This window comes from Heterocephalus glaber, unplaced genomic scaffold, assembly GCF_053883595.1.
Source record: "Heterocephalus glaber isolate CG9 unplaced genomic scaffold, H.glaber_assembly_v1.0 deba00000006, whole genome shotgun sequence".
NCBI lineage: Eukaryota > Metazoa > Chordata > Mammalia > Rodentia > Bathyergidae > Heterocephalus > Heterocephalus glaber.
The window spans coordinates 1,539,071-1,563,931 of NW_028258136.1; the positions used below are offsets into that span (position 1 = coordinate 1,539,071).

Genomic DNA, 24,861 nt, shown 5'->3' on the forward strand with positions numbered 1-24,861 from the left:
GCACACATTTAAGAATGTATGAAGTTACATACACCTATGAAGTTTTGTCTGCTTTTGAACTTTATAAATGAGAATACTGTATGTACTCTTCATTTCTGCTTTTTTTTTTTTTTTTTTGCTCAGTGTTAATGTTTGTAAGACTCATTCAGGGTATAGATAGTTATAACTTGTTCACTCTCATTTTTGTATTCTATTGTGTGAATATAGCACAGCGTATCCATTTTAGTGTTGATGAATATTTGTGCTGTGTCCAATTTGATGCTACTATGAATAATGCTGCTTTGAACATTCTTATATACGTTTTTTGATGAACATAAGTACCAAAGAATGGAATTACTAGTATAGAGTGAATGCATTTTGTTCAGTTTAAATTAAACAAAGAGATGTTGGCAAGGAGATTTCCAAACTGATAGTGCCCAATTACATTCCTGTTTCATTTGAGTATGAATGTATTGTGATAGAAATATTTTAATGAAGATGGAGAAGCTGCTTTTTTCATAATAAACTGGTCATGTAGGACTATAAAAATGTTGGGGGCCTGGGGATTTATCTCAGTGGTGCCTCGCTTGTCTTACAATTGCAAGGTCCTGAGTTCGACCCCTGGTAGTGAAAAAAAAAAAAAAAGTAGGACTACAAAAGTGTTGTGAAAATCAGATTTAATGAGGTCAAATTGAAGCTTTAATAGCTTAAGTTTACATAATAATTTGTTCTGAATGAAGGTCTTAGCAAAACAAATTTCTTTGAAGATTATGCCATGCTTTTGAATTGTCACAAAAATGATGACTGGGCCTGAGATGTAGCTCAGTGGCACTATGTCTGCCTGGTGAAAGTGCAAGGTCTTGAGTTCGATCCCCGATACCAGACCACAAAACAAAACAAAAACAAAGCAAAACAAAAACAAAACAAAAATTTAAAAAATGATGACTAAACAATTCATTTCTCAAGATTATATTATTATTTTGGCTTTCTTAGGAGTTCTGAAAATTTTGAGAAGTATAGTACAGTGGAAAGGCATGAACCTAGTCTTGAGCTTATTATTATTATTGTTATTTAAGCATGATAACATTTCAGCTGATATTTTTTTTTATTAAGTTTATTGGTACATTTTAGATATATAATATGATGACATTCATCATTGGGAATTTGTACCTTTACATGATATATCTTGGTTCTTATTTTTTCCGCATTCCCCTGCCCTCCCTTCAACCCCTCTACCCCTCCCTATCAGTTGATTTCTTTATGCTAGTAATTTTTTGAATGGAAGTCTGTATACCCATGAATACTCTTATCATTTTAAAACAGCATTATCTTCTCAATATTTGCCAGAAAAATACAGTCTCACGGGTTTTTGTTTTTTGTTTTTTCTCACTATGTAGTTCAGGCCATCCTTGAACTCACTATGTAGCCCAGGCTGGCCTTGAACTGGCTATGATCCTCCTGCCTCAGCCACCTCAGTGGTGGGATCACAGACATGTGCCACTATGCCTGGCTTACTAATTAATATCTGAGATCGCCTCAATTGCTTCTCAGCCTTTTGGCTAAGATCAAGTATGATATCGCCTCAACTGTACATGCTCCCAACTCAGGCTTAGTCATTACTTTTGTCTTTGAGTCTATTAAAAACCAAAACAAAGCAAAATTCATGACTTGGGCTCTGAATGCAATCTTTTAAAAAATTATTGTTATTATTATTATTTGTTTTTTAGTAATACTAGGGAGTGAACCTAGGACTTTCCACATGTTAAGCATGCATTCTACCAGAGTTATACCCCCAGCCAGACCTCTGAAGATAATCTTTTCTCTTTTTCATCTTCTTTTTTTTTTGGTGGCACTGGGGATTAAACCCAAGGCCTTTGCAATGAGCTACATTCTCTGTATATCCTTGCAACTCTAGGTCAAGAAGGAGTACATTTGTGCCTTTTCTTCCTGTTTGGTGAAACTGCTACTCCTTGGGTCAGTTCACTGAGCTAACAGAAGTATAATGGGAGCCACGTGGGTCATTTTACGTTTTCTGTTAGTCACATTTTGATGTATAAAGAAACAAGTGAAATTAATTTTAATTTTATAAAACAAGATAAATATTATTTACAATCAGTGTAGTTTACTCACTTTTGTTTTGAACTAAGTCCTGTAAACCCAGTGTGTATTTCATTGTTATACCACCTCTTAATTTGGACTAGCCACATTTCAAGTGCTACATTTAGCTAGGGGCTGCTGTATTCCATAGTTCAGCGCCACCTAAAATCCAAGAATAATTTCAGTTGTGGCTTAAGTGGTCTTGGACAAATAGGATAGGATATCAGGAGTCGAATTATTTCTAAGAAAAGTATATTTTCCTCATACATTGTCTTTCCTATTTTTATAAATTAGAGGTAAGTGGTATCATGACCTATTAGAAAAATATAATGAGAAATATTCTTGGAAATAGTGACCCTTTCATTATGTATTTAGTTCCAGCAACCTATCTGATGTAACAGTTTTTTTCTTTTTTTCTTTAGATATCAACAAATTTCTTTGGATGGTCCGGATTGGAGGAAGCACAGACACAGGCAAACATATCAAGGAAAATGACTATTATACTCCAACTGGAGAATTCCGTGTGGACCGTGAGGGTTCTCCAGTGTTGCTCAACTGCCTCATGTATAAGATGTGTTACTACCGCTTTGGGCAGGTCTACACAGAAGCCAGTGAGTGATGATTCTTCACATTAACAACATAGCCATAATGGTGATAGCTAACATATACTGTGCTTTTCAAGTACTTCTCTAAGCACTTTACATCTATTAACTCATTCAATCTTTACAGCAACCCAAAAGGTAGATACTATATTATTGGCATTTTATGGATGAGGAAATTGAGGTATCAATAGGTTACTGAACTCTGCAACATTGCATGAGTAGCGGTTTAGTCAGTATTCAAACTCAGGTAGTTTGGCTCCAGATTCTGTGCTTTTTAAATATTCATCTTTTTAAAAATTTTTAATTTTGTTCTGCTGTTGGGGATTGAACCCAGGGCCATTATACTGAGCTACACCCTCAGCCCTTTAAAAAATTTTTCACTTGAGACAGGGTCTCGCTAAATTATTATGTTGCCCAGGCTGGGCTCAAACTTGCAGTCTTCTTGTCTCGGCCTTTCAGAGTGCAGGATTAAAAGCATGTGCCACCATATCTGGCTTAAACATTCATTTTTGTACTGGGGATCGAACTCGGAACCTTGTGGTTGTGAGGCAGGCAGCAAGACCACTGAGCCCAGCCCTAAACATTCATTTTTTATTGTTTCTCAGTAAAGAGGATTACAGTGAGGAAAAGAATAAAAAAGGAGACAAAGGATTTCCTTTCTTCAGATGAATACATTGAGAGGGATTTGATCAGGTTAAGTCTTTTCTTCAGGTTTCAATTTTGTGGCTCTGTGCTATGGACAGTTTCTAAAGTGGATGAGGACCCTTGGCGACTTCTCTGATCCATGGAAGGTTTATGGGTGTGTTACAGTGGCCTCTGGATGATAATTCTCAAGAATTCAGGGGGTTGAAAGTCAGCCCCTATTTCCTAGAAGAAATAAGCTCCATGGACTCTGCCAAGCGTCATTTTGGATAGGACTTGGGTTAGGGTAAAATTTGTTATCTGCTTCATGCTTCTGAAGACTACTCTCTCATCACATTGCAAGCTGAGGAATAACAATATAAATAATAGGTGATGTTCTGAGTTGACTTCCTGTCTCTTTGGAAATTAGCATTGTAGAAAGAAGTGTTCTTTGTCCCTTCCTAGAGCGTCCACCAGGCTTTGACCGTGTCCGAAATGCTGAGATTGGGAATAAAGACTTTGAGCTTGATGTCCTGGAGGAAGCATATACTACAGAGCACTGGTTGGTCAGGATATATAAGGTGAGCAGGTGGTACACTGTCTCAAGAAAAAGCTTTCATGTTTATAGATGGGTTCTGGTGCTTAAAATTTGGCCACATATTTCTCAAATAGGGACAATTATAATGACACTTGTGTCGGAAAAGTAGCTTGCAGCTCACACAACATTTACTGTTTTAATTTTAGACTGGTCCTTAAAAATTAACATCGTGTGGGCCGGGGATTTAGCTCAGTGGTTTCACCGCCTGCTGCGCAAGCGCAAGGACCTGAGTTCGATCCCTGGTACCAAAAAAAAATAAAAAAATTAACATCGTGACTGGGCATGATGGTGCATGCTGTAATCCCAGCACTCGAAAGGCTGAGGCAGGACTGCCATGAGTTCAAGGCCAGCCTGGGCTACATAGTGAGTTCAGGGCCAGCCTGAACTACAAAGGGAGACTGCCTCAAAAAACAAAAAAACCAACACCCCCCCCCCAAAAAAAAACCCACCGTCATGGTTGCTTGTCATCTTGGCAGTTACTGCTGTTTTTTCTAGTAGTGGCTTGACTCAACATCTTTCAGTGATTATGAGACTTGAGGGTAAAAAAAGAGAAGGTTTATGTCTGTATTTCTGAACTATATTTTCTTCTACTGAAGAATTTATGGCAGAATCACATGGTATCACATCAGAGTGTGTTGTCTCTTAAGAAAATATTAAGAACCTTTCATCCACATGAAAGGTAGATCATTTATTTATATTGTGTCTCACAGGGGATACTGCAAAAACAGTAGGTAATTCAAACCCATGCTCATTTAATCTCAACGCCACAGCAGAGGGGCAGAGCCCAGTATATGCTCTTCTGCTTTGGTGAGCCCATTTTAGTAGAAAAGCTCTCCAAAGTTGACCTGATTGTAAATATTAAACTGGCATTTTTATGTTGCAGGTAAAGGATCTGGATAATCGAGGCTTGTCAAGAACATAAGTGTTACATTCAGCTCTGATATGCTTCGCACTAAGCACGTCTTATTTAGGACTTTGAAGATTTTTTTAAATACACAGTTTATAAGAACAGAGCTGGATGGGATTAGAATTGTCTGGAAGTTTTGCCCAGGACAGTATGGGCTGGGGCAAACGGAATGATTTTTATAATTCTGAGCAAGTTACCAAATGAAATGTCATGGCTTTACTTTGGTCAATTAAAGGGGGGAATTTTTTAAAAATGTGCCTTATTTGTTTTGACTTATAGCTGATGTGAGGAAAGTAAAAGTTTGTGCTCAGCTGATAGGACAACAGCAGAACCTTATCCATGCTCTTGGCTCTGTAAATGAGCCAAATGGGGCATTCTTTCTCTCTCATATCAGGAAAACTATCAGGAATTAGCTCTGAGTCTACATATATAAACACTTTTGTCATACTTTCTGTTATTGTAGCACCTAGTGAATGCCTTGCACATAATGGGTGCTCAATAAATTTTTATCTAATAAATGTTTGTGGGATCAGAAGAGTGTATTTCTGGGCAGGAAAAGCAACTTTCCTTTTATTATGTCTCTGTCCTCAATGTCTTATCCTTAGAGGCTCTTTGAATTTGAAAGAGATGGAAAAGTTGCTAGCTAGACCTGAACTCACCAGTACTCTTTGGGAGTAGTGAGGTTTTGCTTTTTTTTAAGAGCAGGAATAACACTCTGGGTTGCTGAGGCAGGAAGATCACAAGTTCAAGTCCAGCCTGGGCAACTTAGGAAGACCCCGTGTCCTCCCCCACCCCCAAAAGGCTAGAAATGTAAATGCAGAGACCCTGAGTTCAGTCTTCAGTACCACTAAAAAACCAGCCAACCAATCAACCAACCAAACAAACAAACAAAACCAAAAATCAGGAATAAATCAAGTGTCACTAACTCAGCTGTTTTGAAAGACTCAAAAGAAATAGTGAAATTATTGTTAGCAATGCAGAGGAAGAAATTCCAACATATGTAGAGCTTGGTCAGTAGATATTTATGAATCAGCTTAAATATAGTTATAAACATCTATTTGAAATGTAGCTTTTCAGTATTTTCACTTAAACTATGATAGATGAAATGACTTTATGCTTCTTTCTTTTTTTTTTTTGGTACCAGGGATTGAACTCAGGTCCTTGTGCTTGCGAGGCAGGTGGCAGAACCACTGAGCTAAAATCCCTGGCCCTTGTATGCTTATTTCTTTTAGAATATGCATTAAGACTACAGTTATTCAAATTCTCTTTGCTTTATCAGTCTACCTGTTGTTTTTATATACCACTTCAAGCTCAGACACTGGTTCTGAAGCCCTTGCCAAATAGACAAATCAGAAGGAGAAGCACTGCCATTAGCAAGTACCTGGAGAGCACTGCCAACCTGAGTCTAAGAAAAGAGAAACTTCTAGCAAATTTTAACTCCAAACACTAAGGTCCCATAACTATTTGATTGGACAAAGAGCTTTCAGTTGAGTACAGTAGGAGATTTTATGTATTTTATAATTAAGACATGTCACTGATGTATATAAGCCGTAAGTCTTAAAAAATATAAGGAAAAAAAAATAAGACAACTGTGTAGTATCTATTTAAAAAAACAGGAGGAATTTGATGGCTTTAGGTAAGTCAGAATGGTACTCCTAAAGGTCTGCTTGGATATACTTCTATACCTAGGGAATTTCATCTTCTAAGGCAATTTATATACCATGTATGTAATTCAATTGTGGTTGATACTTAGATTTAATGTAAGATTTAATTTACTGTATTTAAACATATTACTTGCTGGCGCATTCCCCTGTAATCCCAGCACTTGGGAATCTGAGGCAGTAGGATTGCCTCCTGAGAACAGGCCAGGGACTACATAGTGAGTTTGAGGCCATCCTGAACTATGTAGTAAGATCCCAATCTCCAAAACAAAACAAACATCTATCTATATCTCTGTCTATATCTGTATGAGCTTGATTTATATATAGAATTATTCCCTAGAAGAGGTTATTCTGAGTTTTATTTATCAATATGGTTAACACTTGAGATCTTAGTAAAATTCCTCTGTAGTAATGGAATATTTAATTTGTAACTATAATTGTGGCTCTTAGGAATTTAGTTTTGTTACTTTCTAGACTACATGAAACTATCTGTTTGGTTTGGTTTTTTGAGATTGGATTATGTAGTCCAGGCTGATTTTGAACTCACTGTTAGTCTAGGATGGCCTAAAACATGGAATCCTCCTGCCTCAGCCTCCTAAGTGGTAAGACTACAAGCATGTGCTATCACTCCTGGCTACATGAAACTATCTTTTAAAAAATATCTACTTTCTGGCACACACTTGTAATCCCAGCACTTGGAAGGCTGAGGCAGGAGGCTCACTGAGTTTGAGGCCAGCCTGAGCTACAAAGTGAGTTCAAAGCCAGGCTGAACTATATAGTGAGACCTTGTCTCAAAAAACCAGACACACAAGAATATTTAGTTTCATTTTCACTGTTATGGTACACTCACTTTAAAGAAAAAAAAGTCAATTCTAAAACATAACATTTTCTACTCCCCAGAGACAACCATTTTCATCTACTGATTCTCATTACTAACCTTCATATCATTAAATAACTTGCTTTATTTTATCAGGTTTTGGTGTTTACATTTTCAGTATTTTGTTTACTTTCTGATATGGAATCTGAGGATTTAGCTTTTTCACCAACCTTTTTACCTATGGACCATGTATTCTTAGCGTCTTCTATTATAGTTCTGATTTTAGTTATATTCTATTGTTATAATTCTAATTATTATTATTATTTTTTGCTCTATCAGGGATCGAACTTAAGACCTTGCGCTTGCCAAGCAGGTGCGGTGCCACTGAGCTACATCCCCAGCCCTAATTATTCTGTTTGCTTTTATTATGGATCTGTTTAAGTTAGATCAGTACTTTTTACCTTCTGGCTATTCTCAACTAATACATGTAGTGTATATTGTTACTATTTTTCTTGCAAACTGTTTATAGAGAGTTGTTTTTGGAATTTTCAATAATTTGACACCCAATTCTCCTTCATTTGTGCCAGCCCCCTCTTCATGTGTCGACACATTAGGTATTCATTCTTAAGGATGTCTTCTACTTTGGTATGTTTCAGTTTGAATTGGTTTACTCTCTAGGTCTGCTGGATTGTATTGTTTTTCTGTTGTGTATATATTTTTTCTTTATTTTTAGGAGGAGGAACAGTACAGTGTTTTCTCCTAATCTTTTGTGTGTATATTTTTTAATCTTTTGACTTTTTTTTTTTTTTTTGTAGTACTAGGTATTGAAGCCAGGGCTTTCCACTGAGCTAGCCCTTCTTTATTTTTTATTTTGAAACAGTCTCCGTAAGTCACTAATTTGCCCAGGCTGGGTTTGATTTTTTTTTTTTTTTAATTTTATTGATGGGCTTGATCTTTTGATCCTCTTTCACCATGCCTGGTTTCTTTCTTGACTTACTATCTTTAAGCACTTTCCTGAAGAAATGTATGTTGGAGATACAGTAAATTTCTTGAGATCTTACATATCTCTTGTTACACTCGCTTGATAGGTTGGCTGGGTATAGGATTCCAGGTTGGGGATAATTTTCCTTCAGGATTATGTAGCTATTTACGTATTGTTTTCTATCTTCCAAACATGGTTGAGAATGCAGTGTTACTCCAATCATTATTAATTTCTGTTCATACCCACCCTCAGTCCTGACTGCTTAGGATCTTCTCTTTGTGTATGTCAGAACATTTCCCAGTGTTGCATCATACTTTGGACTTTATGAATCCAAATCAAGTTCTTCTGTCTGGAAAGTATTCTTGTGTTATATGTGGATTTCGCTTTTTCTTATAGTTAATGGATACTGAACTTTCTGAATCAGTCTCCTAATTTCTTTTAATTGCGCTACTATTTCCCATCTTCTCCCTTCTGGGAGATTTCCTCAACTGTGTTTTTTGACCTATGTAAAATACTGTAGTGGTTTTTTTTTCTTGCTCACACAGTGTTCAAGAGCTTTTTCGTTTGAATATTCCTTTGTTCTGACATCTTTTCAAGTAAAAACTTTCTCAAATTCTTGGTTGTCTACTCTTGAAAGGGACCATAAGAGGCTGATGGAAAGGGTTGTAGGTGGTAGTTGTGGGGTGTTTGCTTATTGATGTTTTCAATCTACTGTGATCTCCTTGGGTTTTTACATTGGAAAATCTCTAATACTAGTGACTTTAGTTTTTCTTTTTTCCTCTTTGATAAAATTTCCTCAATAAGTTCTATATATCCTCTTACTCAAGGATATAAGCTAGCTGTCAGCTTTTTGGTATTAGAGTAGGGAAAAGAAGGTATGTATGCCCAGCCATCAGTGTATACACTTGTCTATTTTCAGCGAGGTGCCTAAGGTTTCTCTTCAGTTCAGATATAATGTATTTACCCTTAAATCTTGACCCAGACTTGGGGAATGGCAGTTACCTCCTTCCATGGAATCGTAAGGACAACCACAGGCCTATTTGGTTTTCATATAGTCTTTAAACCTATCCTTTTTGCCCTACACTCACTCCACAGTTTCCTGGTGTCACCAATTCAACAGGAGCCTTTTGAGATTTCTAGGATGTAAATCAAGTTGCTTTATCTCACTAAGTCCCATTACTGCCTTTGGGATTCATCTTTAAGTTACATCTAAAGCTATTTTCCAAAATGTTTTCTCATACTCTGATTTATTTATTTTGAGGCAGGGTCTTGCTCTATAGTTCGGGCTGTCCTCAAACTTACTATGTTGCCCAGGTTGGCCTCGAACTCAAGGCAATCCTTCTGCCTCAGCCTGCCCAGCACTGGAATTACAGGCATGTATCACCAAGCCCAGCATATACTTTATTCTTAGAGGTTACTTTTTAAAAAATTATCTTTTACTATTATTTTAGGTAAGTTTCAGAGGGAAAAGAAGCTATTCATTCTCATATGTGCTCTTTAGCTGGTAATTTGTCTGAATCTGTATGCCTTATTGTTTTGAGGCTAAAAAGATAGTTCCATCTAGGCATTTAGGAACTGTGCAGGTCTTCCTTTCTTCATATTTTATTTTCAGCAGAGGAAATCGTAGAGGAAATGGGATAAATGATTTAGAAAGTTTGCTTTATGAGTCTTAAAATGGATGTCATGGTTTAAGACTTCACATGTAAACATTTGTAGAGTTTTGTTCAAACACTTTGCATCTTTAAAGTGAATGTGTGCTTTTTTTTGGGTTATGTGTTTTAGACATATTTTTGCTCAATGTCTGTTATCACTAGATTTATGTTGAGTGGAGCCCAATTTTGAGGAAAGGGAATTTAATGTTGATTTTGGTCTGCCTTGAGTTCTCGGTTTGTTTACCGTCGGGGAATACCTACTTCAGCTTTTCCAGACTGTGTTCTCAAGTCCCTTTGTTGAGAATTTACTGTCCTTGGTTACTCAGCTTTTTACTTTGCGTTGTAAAATTTCGGCTTCTACTTGTCTGTTTCATACATTAAGAATTGGTAATTCCTTAATTCCTAATACAGTAAAAATGAGGAAGCTCATAGTACTAAGCTAGGCAGATAGTCCTTCTTCCAAAAAGTTAGGATGAACTAAAGTACTTTTTTGGACAAGGCAAAATCGTAACTCTGGCATTTCTTCAAACTGCCAAAAAAAAAAAAGAGGCTTTTTCCTGCCCCCATCCCATTTATGGCCATTTTCTGGCGTTTTTCGCTCCCACCGCAAAATCCTTCATTCTTCACAGATCAACGCCCAACAGCTGTGGCCAACTTTGAGCTAAGGTACTATAGGTATCGCACTGTCAAGTACACCAAGCGCCCTTCAGTACCGCCTGAGCTTGATCCTCCGTCCTGCTGGCAGCTGCTCAGCGGTCCCGGGCATCCGCGCAACCTTTCCGGGCCCAGGGCGGCGGGAGCGCAGCCCACGGTGGTGCGCGGTCTCGGGGAGAGGCTTTGGCGCCGCCCCGCCGAGGTCCACACACCGGATGCCAGTTCATACTGGGGTCCCGGGTCATTTCGCGCGGATGCAGCCCACGGTGTTTAAATCTCTCCAGCTAGGGTTTGTACTCGACCGCCTACGAACGGCCGGGTGAACCTAAGGCAAGAGGGGAAGACTATGGAGCCTACTCTTTCAGACCTGCCAAGGCAGCTCCGAAGCAGCGCGCCGCGGGAACGCGCGCCGCCCTGCTTTACGGCAAAGACTCGCACCGCCCTGCTTTACGGCAAGACGGGCGCGTTTGCGATAGCGTGAAGCAAGCAAATTTTGGCGGGAAAAGCGCTGCATTTGGATTCCTGTGGTGGCAGGCAAAGGACATCCTGGTGAGGAGGGGCGGCCAGTGTGGTGGGAAAGGAATCTGGAGAAGGAGGTAAGGGTCTAGATTAGTGAGGAAGAGCACGGAGAGACAGTGTTACTGGGAACGAGCGGAGGAATGGAGAACTTCTAGCGGAGGGAAGGTCTCGGAGGCTGGAGGGGTGTGAAACCACGGGTCCCTGTTGTAAGGGGTGCGGGGACCGGAGCCAGTCACCTCCGAGATTGGGACGCCGTCCTGTAGGTCCCAGCTCTTCCTTCCGCTTCTCAGGGAGTCTGGCCCCGCCCCGCTCTCCTCTTGGCCTTAGGGACCGGTGGGATCGGGATGCGAATTGGATCCGCGCTGGGGGCTGGAAGAGCTGCGGGAGTCCCAGTCTTCCTGGCCTCCTTCATTAGGCCAAAGTTTTACTCTCTCCCCCACCCTCACTTCTCCCTCCCCCTTCCACAGCCTTTCTCCAGAAAGCATCTGTCTCCCAGCTCCTCCCAACTGCTTTATTTAATTTCGTGTGAGGCCTGAGGAGGGCAGTCTCAGCCGCCTGTGTGAGTGATTTACGTGACAAAACGCCTAAACTGACCTTGTTTGTGATTTAGAACTTGGATAAATGTGGATTAGGTGTGAGGAAAAACCTAGAGCTGTAGGGAATCTTGGCGGGAGGCAGAGCCCAGTGGTTTTGCAGGTGATCAGAGCTTGCACTCATCCCCCATACTTTCTGGCTTCCTACCTTTTACAGCCGGGTGCTTGGTGGAGTCATGGCAGTGCCCTTTGTGGAAGACTGGGATTTGGTGCAAACGCTGGGAGAAGGTGCCTATGGAGAGTGAGTTGGAGCCCTAATTTTATTTTGCCTTCATGCTTGCTTTAGTTTTCTGTCTTCCGTCCTGAGTGTGTATTTGGTGTTTTGGAATTGCTCTGACACAGTGGTGCCTTAGAGAACAGATCTTTGCATTTGGAAACCAAGACTTATCAATGAAGTTATAGAATCATTTGTAAGAGTTAATATTTTTGCTAACTTCTCCCTTTTTCTCCGACCTCCCCCTGCCTCTCCCCTTCAACTGTTAAGTTATTGTTTTCCCCAACAATCAAATAGTCTTGGTGTTTAAGCACAGTGATTAAATGAACGGATTCTGGCACAGCTTGCCTGATTCCAAATCCTCACTCTAATATCACATACTGATCTTGTTTTGTGATCTTAGGAAAGCTTCCTCCTGCTGTGTACCTCTCTTTCCACATCTATAAATGCTAATATTATCTACCCTAAAGATAGAATAGTTCCCACAGGCATAAGAATAATAAATGTTATTAAAATGATATGACTAGAAATCTATATATGTGACATAACTAGAATTGCTACTATCTCAATGTATTTTATCAAGCACTTATGAAATAATTTGTGTGTACTGCATAATGAATTCTCTGGAATGTTTGCCATAGTATTGTACATTTCCAAAATATCTGTTGAGTACATGGCAGAAACCATTTACTTGGTTTCTCTTTGGTGGAGAAAACAGTAAATGTAAAATAGTTTTCAATGTGTCAGGTTTAATCTTTTGAAGTTTTAAAAGAAGTAAAATTCAAATGTTCTATAATGTTATAATTTTTCCTTTTCTTGTTTTAGAGTTCAACTTGCTGTGAATAGAATAACTGAAGAAGCAGTTGCAGTGAAGATTGTAGACATGAAGCGTGCCATAGATTGTCCAGAAAATATTAAGAAAGAGATCTGTATCAATAAAATGTTAAATCATGAGAATGTAGTGAAATTCTATGGTCACAGACGAGAAGGCAATATCCAGTATCTATTTCTGGAGTACTGTAGTGGGGGAGAGCTTTTTGATAGAATAGGTATGGAAAAAATTTAAGATATTTACTCTGCTAAAAAAGCTTCTAAATACATATTTTTGACCTTGGGTAGCTATTTGGTCATTTTCCTTTCAGAACTGCCTATGCACAGTAAAACTGGAGTAAATTGTCTTTTTTTAATGTCAATTTATGTTAACAGAAAGCTTATACCAGTATAAAGTCAGTGAAAGAAAACTATTTTAAGTTATATATAAAGATTTTTTGCTGTTTTATGGAGTTTTATAATCCTATTTATAAGGATTGCTATTTTATGGAGTTTAAGAATAATAAACTATTTTCATGGTGAAGTATCATAAATGCAACGTATTGTTTGCCCTAATTTTTTCTTTGTAGATATTTTAGAATGAAATCATTGCGTAAGTTTTCAGATCCAAACTAACAGCATGTTGTTTAAGTGAAAAATTGAGAGTTTTCTAGAATTCTTATGTAGATATATAATTCTGTTTATTACTTTTTTTTTTTTGGCTTCTAAAAAGTTATATTTCATAAAGAAAATGGTCAAAATTAACAATAAAATAATTTATAGTACTTAAGTATTCTTGTAGACTCAAATGATTATTACAATACACTGAGAAGTACATGAAATACTGTGGATCTGAGTTTGGTTTTTTTTGGTACCGGAGATCGAACTCGGATCCTTGCACTTGCGCAGCAGGCAGCGAAACCACTGAGCTAAATCCCTGGCCCCTTGAGTTTATTATTTAAAGATATTTTATTAGTAGTTAAAAACTACTAAAATTGCCAGTGTGGGGCTGGGGATTTAGCTCAGTGGTTCCTCCACCTGCCTCGCAAGTGTAAGATCCTGAGTTTGATCAAACAAAAAAATATTGCCAATGTGAATGTCAAGAGAGTTGAGGGTAAAAGAAATCAAGAGTTGATGAGAGACATCAAAATATAATAGGTAAAAGAAAACTGACAGTAAAACATTTCTTAGTAAAACTTTTCTAAAGGAACTTCATAGGCATTCATGGTTTTGTAGTGTAAGAAATTTTATGAAGTTTAAGTCCAATATTTGGTGAAATTGGCTTAAACCCTAGGGTTCCACATTGACAATCATATCTCAGGTTTGAGAAAAATAATTTATTTTTAAGAGTAAGAATACTCAAAAATAGCATTTATAAGAAATAGGGAGAATTTGAAGGATACCGAATAAATCCAGATTAATATAAGCGTAAAATAGCGTTCAAGGCATGACTTGCATTCTGGATTTGGATGTTAGTTTATTTCTTTGTAATTTTTCTGTGATATTTTGTTTTTGCTATTTAATGACGGGACAGTATGAGTTATTAAATACTGTATTAATGGATTCATGAATCTTTTGCTACTGTAAGATTCTGTTTGCTAAATATAATCTTAAATGTCTAAATTTGATTTAAGAACCTATGTGGAAAAACAAAAAGCTATGTGGTTGATGCCTGATAAAATTTGGCTAGTAAACTAACAGGTAATTAATGCTTACAGAGCCAGACATAGGCATGCCTGAACAAGATGCTCAGAGGTTCTTCCATCAACTCATGGCAGGGGTGGTAGGTACAATCATTTCCTTCTATTTAAAATCGGTATGAGTAAAGTAAGTTCCAAATTCTAGTATGTCTCTCTTCCTCCCCCTTAGGTTTATCTGCATGGTATTGGAATAACTCACAGAGACATTAAGCCAGAAAATCTCCTTTTAGATGAAAGAGGTAAGTTTATCATTGTGTTCATGATACATTTTAATACAGCCATACAATGCAGGATCAAGGCTTTTGCATTACTGAAATGTTAGAACAAAAAATCTGACAAGGAAATTTGGAAGATTGAGTATATTTGGACTTCACAAGTCTTTCATGATGTAGGTATGGATGTAATAGAGAAATCTGACCTAGAACAAAGGTAGTTCACTAGCTGAATAAATATAAGAATAGTGTTAAACGATTTTGAATGAATTAATAAAGGTGAATTTCTGTTGGAATACCCTAAACCTGTGATGGTGAACCTTTTAGAGCTTTTAGTGATTAAAAGCAGCCCGCTTTAGCACGCATGGTGTAGGTTCACTGCCACTGCCCTGGATCTTCTCTTGTTCACCCCCTTTTATCAGACTTCGTTATTATTTTTTTTGGTACCAGGAATTGAACTCAGGGTCTCGCACTTGCCAGGCAGGCACTGTGCCACTGAGGTACATCCCTGGCCCTATCTGACTTTAATAAGATGCAAGAAATTCAATTCTATTTTGTGGATGTCATAAAACTGAGAAGGATACATATAGAAAGTGTTAGTGTATAGAGTTGGAATCAAAAAGATGACAAATGACAGCTATATGAGGCAGTAGTTTTTGTCTCTTGTTTAATGTACTATTCTTAGTATTAGAATAGCATCTGGCAAATAGTAGGTGTTTAAAAATATCTGAAAGAATGAATTTAGCAGGCCAGAGAGATGAGTCAAATCTAATAAGTTATTTTCTTTCGGGAAAAGTCTGAAGTCTATATTGTTTGAATTGCAAAAACTAACCAAGTTTTTGAATGATATGTTCTTGGCAGTGAAAGAGGTTAAAAAAGAAATTTATTAGACAGCAAGCCTAGTACTAGTCACCTGTGTGATTGAGTAGTAGAATACTAAGGTGCTGTCATCCAGAATGGGGAAAGTAGCAGTCCAGCACTACTCTGATGAGGCTACTCTGGAAATAAGGAGTTTCTTGGGGCTACAGTTGTGAACTATGCAGAATAAGGACTTAATGAAGGAACTCAGGGGAAAATTGCTAATCGTTAAATTTGGTTCTTTAGAAAATAATTGGTGAAAACTAAGTAGAAGCAATTTGAATTGGTATAAGGATGACCTCCATTAATGGATCTGTCCAAAAACAGAATTCGTTGCTTTGGAATGTTGTGAGTTTATAAAATTAGAATCAAACACTGTAGTGTTAATTACTAAGGGTACGATAAAGAGAATTTAAACATTCCTTGGCTTGTTAGACCAAAGTACTGTCAAGATCTTGTCCAATACTGAGGTTAATTTAGCATTCTGCAAGTTATTTCATAAAAGTACATAGCAAAATTATAGATATTCAGAAGAATTTATACAAGGAGAAAACAAATTGTAGGATCATCTGTTGATGAGTCTTCAGACATGAGAGCAGAGCATAAGCTGTGATCATTCCTCCTGCTTCCATTTTTCATGCTGTTTCCATTATTTTTGAATATTAATAGCCTTGATGTTACCCTCCATTATTCCCTTCCTTATGTACCAAGCAAAATTAAAAAAAAAAAATAAATGCAGGTTTCAAGCTACACAAAACACATGAAAAGGATTACATGTTTCTAAATATGACAGGCAGTATATAGTGTTAAGAGCTTGAGTTTGTAGTGATTTGAACATAAGTTTAATCCAGGCCATCTCATTCTAGATGTGTGACCTTGGGTAAGGTGCCTAACAACTTTTTTTTAAGAGTAGGAAAAATTTATTGAGAGAAAGATAGCTTCTAAGAGAGATAGAAGGCGGACCAGAAAATGGGTTGCCCCCTTACCCTGCTTCTTGAAGGTGTTTTATGGTACAAACCCATGAGATGAGGTGGGTTCAAGGTGGGACAAAACTGTTGTCAACTAGTAAGATTACAAGTACAGCCAGTTAGGTAATATTAATCCAATGAGGAATCACAAGGTGGACAAGACCATGATCAACCAATAAGATTACGACAAGTGTAGTTGCTTCGGTAATATTGATTAAATGGGGATCCAATGGAGAAGTGAGTCATGTAGCAAGCATACAGGGATTTTCAGTCAGGGATCTTTCCTGCAAGGGGTAGGTAAGATCTTAGTCCCCCACCCAGGTGATTGATAATCACTGCTATTCATCCTTAGGGGAAGCACAGGAGTTGCCTTCTTTCTGCCTCTCTACCTCATCTATAAAATGGGGATAATAAGAGAATGTATTTGAGTTATGAGGATAAAAAGTGTGTGTTTGTCATAGTATGTTCCTGGACATAGAAAAAATTTCTCTACCCCCAGCTCCATACACACACAGGCACACGCACACGCACACACCGGCATTGAAATATATAAAATGTGTGTGTATATACCTGGCACATAGTTGATAGTGAAAAATATGATAGCTGTTGTTACTATATAAAATTTAATGTAAATTAGACCATAGAATAAGAACATATGGATTTCCCTTTTTTTTTTTTTTTTTTTTTTTGGTTGTACTGGGAATTAGATCCTGTCTAAGCTCCATCCCTAACCCATCGATTTTGAGATGAGGTCTCACTGAGTTGCTCAATTGCCCAGGCTGGACAACTTGAAATTCTCCTTCTCCAGCCTCTTGGAGTGCTGGGATTATAGGCATATACACTGTGCCCAGCTGCTTTTCCATCTTTTAAATTGTGTTTATAGGGCATAAAAATATTTACTTCTACTTAAAACTAAAGAAACTTTAAGCACACAAAAGTTTTTATAAAATAAACATAAAATATAATAAGCACCTATCTAAACACTTAAAAATAAAACAGTGCTGGGCTGGGAATTTAGCTCAGTAGTGCCACCACCTGTCTTGCAAGTGTAAGGTCTCGAGTTCGATTCCTGGTACCCCCAAATAAATAAAACAGTGCTGATATGTAAGAATGCTCAGATGGTGGTATTTAGTAGAAAACTGTAAACAACCTAATTGTCAGGAATAAGATATATAAATTAGCTGAGTGTGGTGGTGCATGGCTCTAATCCCAGCACTTGGGGAGATTGAGACTCACAAATTCAAGTCCTGCCTGGGTGACTCAGTGGACCATGTCTTAAAAAGGGCTAAGGATATATAGCTCAGTGCTATATCAATCTCCAGTATCCCCCCAAGGGTTAAATTATGAAATGGATAATTTATAGTTACAAGCAATGATAGGCATAAATTTTAGGAATATAAGGATGTAGAGTAGAAAAGGACAGTTGGAAAAGAATTCATATTTATTTTTATGAAGGTCAAAAATATGTAAAATCTTTCTTTTTCCTTCTGTAGCAAAATATTTATTAGTACATTTTAGATATACATAATGGTAACATTCATCATAGGGAATTTGTACATGATACATATTGTTTTTTTCCCATTCCCCCTCTTCAACTCCTCTTCCCCTCCTTATATACAAAAGCTTTGATTCCATTTATTCCTTCTACTTCCTCTTTTTTCTTTTCCCTTCTTACCCACTTCCTTTTTCACCTTCTCATTTGAACATTTTCTTCCTGTTTCCCAATATCTATTATATATTTAGTCCTTATTTCCACTTTGAGTTTCTCACATGAGAGAAGCAATGGGGTATTTAAACAAGTGTAACTGATTTATTTCACCTTAGAGTATGGTCTCAAGGTGGATCCATTTAGGTACAGATGTCTCAAGCTCATCCTTCTTTATGGCAGAGTGATATTCCATTGTATAAAAAAAGTGCATCTTTATCCATTTGTCACTTGTTGGGTGTTTGGGCTGTTTCCGAGATTTAGCTATTACAAATTGTACCGCTATAAATATGGGTGTGCATATATCTCTGTGTGGATGCTTTTAATTCTTTTTTTTGGTACTGGGGATCGAACTCAGGACCTTGTACTTGCGAGGCAGGCAGTGGCACCACTGAGCTAAATCCCCAGCCCTAATTCTTTTAATTCTTTTAATTCTTTTGGGACTAGCTGGGTCAAATGTAAGCTCGAGTTTTAACTCTTTGAGGAATCTCAACACTGATTTCCACACTGGTTGCACCAGTCTACACTCCCATCAGCAATGGAGAAGGGTTCCTTTTACTCCACAGTCCCTCCAGCATTTGTTATTGGTTGATTTCTTGATAACACCCATTCTTTCTGGAGTGAGATGGAATCTCAGCATTGTTTTAATTTGCATTTCATGAATAACCAGTGATATTGACCATTTTTTCATATATTTATTTGCCCTTTCTACTTCTTTATCTGAGAAATGTCTATTCATTTCAGTTGCCCATTTTCATTTTTAAATCCTTGTCCAGTTTCATCACCAGGGTAATGCTAATGTCCAATACTGAGTTTAGCAGTGTTCCTTCCCTTTAAATTTCACAGAATTCTTTGAAAAGTATTGACATTAACCCTTCCCTGAATGTTCTTGTGAAACTGAATAGGGAATCTGTAGATTCCTTGGACCTTTTTATTGTAGGGTTTTCATTATTGTTTTAATTGCAGATGCCCATTTTTGGACTGGGTCTTTAAATATGAGGGGTCTGATTTTTTTGAGTTCTTGTTTTTCTTTTTTTTTTTGGTACCGGGGACCGAACTCAGGACCTTGCGCTTGCGAGGCAGGCACGGTGCCACTGAGCTAAATCCCCGGCCAAGTTCTTTATGTCTTCTAGATACTTGCCCTTTGAGGAACAGCTGGCAATACTTTTGTCCCACACTGTGGGTTGTCTCTTCACTCTTGGTGGTTTCTCTTGCTGTGCAAAAGTTTTTTAATAGATGAGATCCCAGTTCTTGATTCTTTGTGATAGTTCCTGTGAGATTTGGGTTTGTTCATAAAGCCTTTGCCTACACCAATGTCTTTGCAAGTTCTACCTAGTCTATCTTCCAGCAGATTAAGTGTTACTGCTTTAAGATTTACATCTTTGATCCATTTTGATTTTAGTTGAGTGCACAGTGAAAGATATGGTTCTGGTTTTTTTTTTGTACCAGGGACTGAACTTGGGTCCTTGCACTTGCACAGCAGGTGGCAAAACCACTGAGCTAAATCCTCAGCCCGATATGGCTCTAGTTTTAATCTTCAGCAAGTGGAAAGCCAGTTTTTCAAGCACTGTTTATTAAAGAGGCTGTCATTCTTCCAGTGAAGGTGTTTGGAGCCTTTGTTAAAGATAAGGTAGTGTAGTGTGTTTGGAGTTGTTTTCATATCTTCTAGCCTGTTCTAGCGATCCTAGGGTCTGTTTTTTTTGTCAGTACCATGCTGTTTTTATCACAGTAGCTTTGTAGTATAATTTCAAGTCAGGAATTGTGGTGCCCCCTGCCTTGCTTTTGTTGCTCAAAATTGTCTTTGCTATTCTAGATCTCTTGTGGTTCCAAATGAATTTTAAGGTTGTTTTCTCTAATTCTGTGAGATATGCTGTTGGAATTTTGATTGGGATTTCATTACATTTGTATAGGAATTTTGGAATTATGGCTATTTTCACTATATTGGTTCTTCCTACCTGAGAACAAGGGATATCTTTCCATTTTCTGATACCTTCTTCAATCTCATTTTTCAGAGTACTGTAGTTTTGAATGTTGAAGTCTTTTACTTCCTTCATTGAATTGATTCCTAGGTGTTTATTTCTTTTGGATGCTATTGTGAATGGTATTGTTTCTCTAATTTCTCAGTGAGTTTGTTATTTGTGTACAGGAAGGCTCTTGATTTTGAGTGTTGACATTGTTTTTTTTTTTGGTACTGGGGATCGAACTCAGGACCTTGCTCTTGTAAGGCAGGTGGCGGAACCACTAAGCTAAATCCCCGGCCCTTGAGTGTTGACTTTGTATCCAGCTATGCTGCTGAATTTGGTTATTAAATCTAGAAGTGTTTTGGTGGAGTTTTTGTGGTCTTCTATGTAGAGTGTCATGTCATCATCCTCAAATAATGATAATTTTAACTTCTTCCTTTCTTATCTTTATTCCTTTTATTTCTTTCTCTTGTCTAATTGCTCTGGCTAATGTTTCCAGATCTATATTGAATAAGAATGATAGTAGTGGACATCCTTGTACTGTTCCTGATTTTAGAGTGAATGCTTTCAGTTTTTGTTCATTTAGTATGAATGGCTGTTGGCTTTTCATAGATGGCTTTTATCAGATTGAAATAAAGACTATCCCAATTTTCTGTAGGGTTTTTATCATGAATGGGTGTTGGACCTTGCCTAATGCTTTTTCTGCATTTATTAAAATGGTCATATGATTTTTGTTGTTGGCTCTGTTAATATAGTGTATTACAGTTATTGATTTACTTAGGTTGAACCATCCCTGGATCCCTGGGGTGAATCTTTTTTTTTCATCATTAAGTTTATTGGTACATTTTAGGTATAAAATACATTTACATACATCATACATCATTGGGATCTTGTACCATTACATGAGTATCTTGGTTCTTATTTTTTTTTCCCCTTCCCCTGCCCTCCCTTCATCCCCTCCACTCCTCCCCACTTACAAAGATCCCGTTTCCATTTTTTCCCCTTTCTCATATTTTTTTCCCCTCTTTCCCCTCCCCCCTCCCATCTTCCCTGCCCTCCTAGAGCTTTACTTCCTAATACACAATATCAATTTTACATTTTTAAAATTAAAATATCAAGACCTAGGAGACATTACCACAGATTTTACAGGATTTAAAAGGATATAGAAAGCATATTACAAAAATCTGTTTTGAAATAAATTCGACAACTTCTAAGAAGTACCTTAGAAGACAAATTAATGAAACTAACTCTGGAAGAAATATAAAATTTGAATAGCACCTATTAAAGAAAGTATATTCCTAGCTTGAAAACCTGCCTATATGACAACAACAGGCTCACATACATTTTAACTGATAAATTATATCAAACAATTAAAGCAGAAAAAAGAAGGAACACTTCTCCCCTCATTTTAGGAACTCAACATTGTGCTAATCCTAAAATTGGATAAAGATGATAGAAGAAAAAAGTATGAACATAGATAGAAATTTGTTTAACGAAACAAACTATTAGAAGTCCAATCTGGCAGTATGTAGAAAGTGGTTTTATTATAGGGATGACAGTGTTGGTTCAGCTTTGGAAGATCCACTCTCAAAAGTCATCATTTTAACAGAGGAAAGGAAAAAGCCATTTGATCCTGTCACTAGTTGGAGAAAAAGTATTGGACTAAATTCTACAGCTGTTCATGGTAAAAGCTATCAGGAGACTAGAAGTAAAACAGAACCTTCTCAACAGATTAAAGACATGTACTCCATGCTTCCAGCAAAAACGCCTTATATGAATGGAGAAGAGACAATGCTGGGGAACAAGGGTAGATATGCTTAGTCTTTATCTGTCCATTAAACTGAAACCTAGGCCCAACCAAAATAGTCTAGCAATAAAATGACACAATTAGGATAGGATTGGCAAGGTAGAAGCAAAATCTTTATATGTAGATGGAATGATCATCTACAGAGAAAATACTAAGAAATCTCTAGGAGCCCCTAGAACTTGTATTTGAATTTAGCAGGATTAGAAAGCACAAGGTATATATAAAAATCCAGGTCTGTGTATAGTTGCTATACACAGCAAGAATTTGGATATTGAGGAATTGGATATTGAAATTTAAAAGTTATGTGGGAGTACAAAGGACCTAGAAAAGTTTTAAAAAACACCAAAATAAACTGTTGGAAGACGTTTAGTACCTAATTTTAAGACTTCTTCTAAAGCTACAGTAATCGAGGCAGTGTTGGTGTAAGAAAGACATATAGATCATTGGAATAAAACAGAATCTAGAAATAGAATCACACATATATGTTCCACTGAGTTTTGAAAGATTATTTAACATTAGCATTTTATAGAATATAAACTCAATTCAAGAGCCGAGGGAAAGATAGTGTTTTCAGCAAATGGCACTAGAACACCTGTTATCTGTATATAAAAAATTAACCTCAACCCTTTATTTCCATACATAAAAATAGCTTGAAGGGATCTATGAACCTAAATATGAGAGTCTAAAAGTATAAAACTTTAAGAAGAAATTATAAGGGAAAATGTTTATGAATTAGGGTAGGCAAGAACTACCTAGGATACAAAAAACATGATGTATAAAAGAAAAAAATTGATAGAAGAGATTCCATCAAAATTTAAAACTTTAAATGACATAATTAAAATGAAAAGTAGTCCTTAAACAGGACTGCAAGAGAAATCACCAACAGAGCTATGAGACAACCTAGAATGTGGGAGAAAATTTTTACTAGCTGTTCCTCAGACAAAGGACCACTATCTGGAATGTATGTATAAAGAACTTAAATCAGACCCCCCAGATTTAAAGACCCAATTGAAAAATGGGCATCCGAAACAAACAGACATTTTTCAAAGAAGTAAAAGCAGCAAATTAAACATATTAAAAATTTTTTGACATCACCGGTCATTCGAGAGATGCTGAGATTCCACCTCACTCCAGAAAGAATGGCTACTATCAAGAAATCAACCAATAACAAATGCTGCCGGGGTTGTGGGGAGAAAGGAACCCTATTCCCTTGTTGGTGGGAGTGCAGACTGGTGCAACCACTGTGGTGATCAATATGGAGATACTTCAAAGAACTAGGATTAGAGGTCCCATTTGACCCAGCTATTCCCCTGCTGGGTATCTTCCCAAAAGAATTAAAAGAATCATACCACAGCGATATATGTGCACCCATGTTTATAGCAGCACAGTTTGTAAGAGCTAAAGCTTGGAAACAGCCCAGTTGCCCATCAGCTGGAGACTGAATAAAGAAAATGTGTTTTTAAAAAAATAAAATGGAGTACTACTCAGCCATACAGAATGAGAAACCAGAGTCATTTATAGCTAAATGGATGCACATTGGGGCCACACTAAGTGAAAGAAATAGGACACGTGTAAATACTGAATAGTTTCTCTGGTGTGAGAAACTGCAAGTACATAAGAATCAAAATGTATAATGTGAAACAGGAAGAAAAGGTCTAAAGGGGAGGAAGAAGTGGGAGGAGTAGGAAAGGAAAGAAGAGAAAGGAAAAAATATGAGAAAGGGAAAAAATGGAAACAAATAGGGAGGGGTGGAATAGGGTAAATAGGGAGGGGTGGAAGTGTTGAAGGGAGGGCAAGGGAATGGGGAGAAAAGAACCAAGATATATCATGTAAAGGTACAAATCCCCAATGATGAATGTCATCATATTGTATACCTAAAATGTACCAATAAACTTAACAAAAAGTATTAATTATGGCCCTACCATTTTCTCCACTTATATCCTCTTCTATATTAGTGCATATAGATAGATATACTTTGTTTTTTTTAACTGCCTTCCTAGTTTTCATTATACACATGTAGGATTTAATCGTTTATGGATGGACATTTAAGTTACAAAAAAATATTGCTATGAATATCCTTATGTTGTAATTTTTGAGTTTATTTCTGTGGATATGGTTCTAGAAGTGGGAATTGCTAGTTCTGAAGAGCAAATATGTAAAATTTTGGTATCTTTGGCCAGATTGGCCTCTGACTAGGTTGTAGCCATTGACAAATTCTGATAACAGAGGATTTCCCTAGCCCCTGTGCTGGCTAGTACAGCCTCTGTCACTTGGTTACAGCAGGTATTCACTACATCTAAGTTGAAAGTTTTGCCTGCAGTTTGTGTGTGTTGATGATGGGAAGGTAGGCGGGAATTTGTTCTTGTGGTTTATTTATTGTACAGTATTTCTCAGCCACCCCCGCCCCCCGAATTTAGCTAGTTTGACAAGAAGTTACAGTTTCTAGATCTTTAGTTTGGAATGTCTTATTGTATTTTCTCCTAACAACTTGGTTTGTTCACTGCTGTGAAATTTGTGCCTAATACATTACTTAAGTCTCCTTCCTGCCTTTCACACTTTGTGGTGAAGGGCCTTGCTTTCTTTCAGCCCAAGTTTGTAGTGTTCTTTTCTAACAAGGCAGCCCCTTTTGACTCCAGCATCTTTCTTTAACCTAGTCCGATCTGTCTTATGTGTGATATTTCTCTTAAGAAAAATCACCTTATGGGGATTGGAGATTTAGCTCAGTGGTGCCGCCGCCTGCCTCACAAGCACAAGGTCCTGAGTTCAATCCCCAGCATACCCCCACCTCCAAAAAAAAGAAATATCATTTTAATATTTTTGAATAGGAAAGATGAAGCTTTTTCCAAGTTTTTGCATAGATGGTGTCTTTTCATTTTTCTTTTTAAAATAAAAATTTTCTTTGATCATTTCAAAGGTAGAAAAGTTGTATAAACCTTAAGTAACA

The 24,861-nt window shown here is 37.3% G+C and overlaps 2 protein-coding genes across 6 annotated transcripts in view; both read left to right on the forward strand.

Moving 5' to 3' along the window:
- Nucleotides 1–8,173, forward strand: part of Stt3a (STT3 oligosaccharyltransferase complex catalytic subunit A) — a 31,809-nt gene extending 23,636 nt beyond the window's left edge. Inside the window, exons 16-18 of one of the 2 annotated variants that reach the window (XM_021251893.2) lie at nucleotides 2,499–2,687; nucleotides 3,765–3,880; nucleotides 6,115–8,173. In XM_021251893.2, the coding sequence (XP_021107552.1) occupies nucleotides 2,499–2,687; nucleotides 3,765–3,880; nucleotides 6,115–6,132 (323 nt within the window). In that variant the 3' untranslated portion in view covers nucleotides 6,133–8,173. Of the gene's footprint in view, nucleotides 1–2,498; nucleotides 2,688–3,764; nucleotides 3,881–4,780; nucleotides 5,340–6,114 lie in introns of those variants that run through there. The other variant, XM_004874498.4, reaches the window with a different exon arrangement.
- A 167-nt stretch (nucleotides 8,174–8,340) lies between these two features.
- The window catches only part of Chek1 (checkpoint kinase 1), a 33,721-nt gene continuing 17,200 nt past the window's right edge, over nucleotides 8,341–24,861 (forward strand). The window contains exons 1-6 of one of the 4 annotated variants that reach the window (XM_013069158.3): nucleotides 8,341–11,119; nucleotides 11,557–11,648; nucleotides 11,840–11,923; nucleotides 12,722–12,945; nucleotides 14,425–14,489; nucleotides 14,576–14,645. In XM_013069158.3, coding sequence (XP_012924612.1) covers nucleotides 11,859–11,923; nucleotides 12,722–12,945; nucleotides 14,425–14,489; nucleotides 14,576–14,645 — 424 coding nt within the window. In that variant the 5' untranslated portion in view covers nucleotides 8,341–11,119; nucleotides 11,557–11,648; nucleotides 11,840–11,858. The other 3 variants (XM_021251897.2, XM_004874502.4, XM_021251896.2) reach the window with 3 other exon arrangements.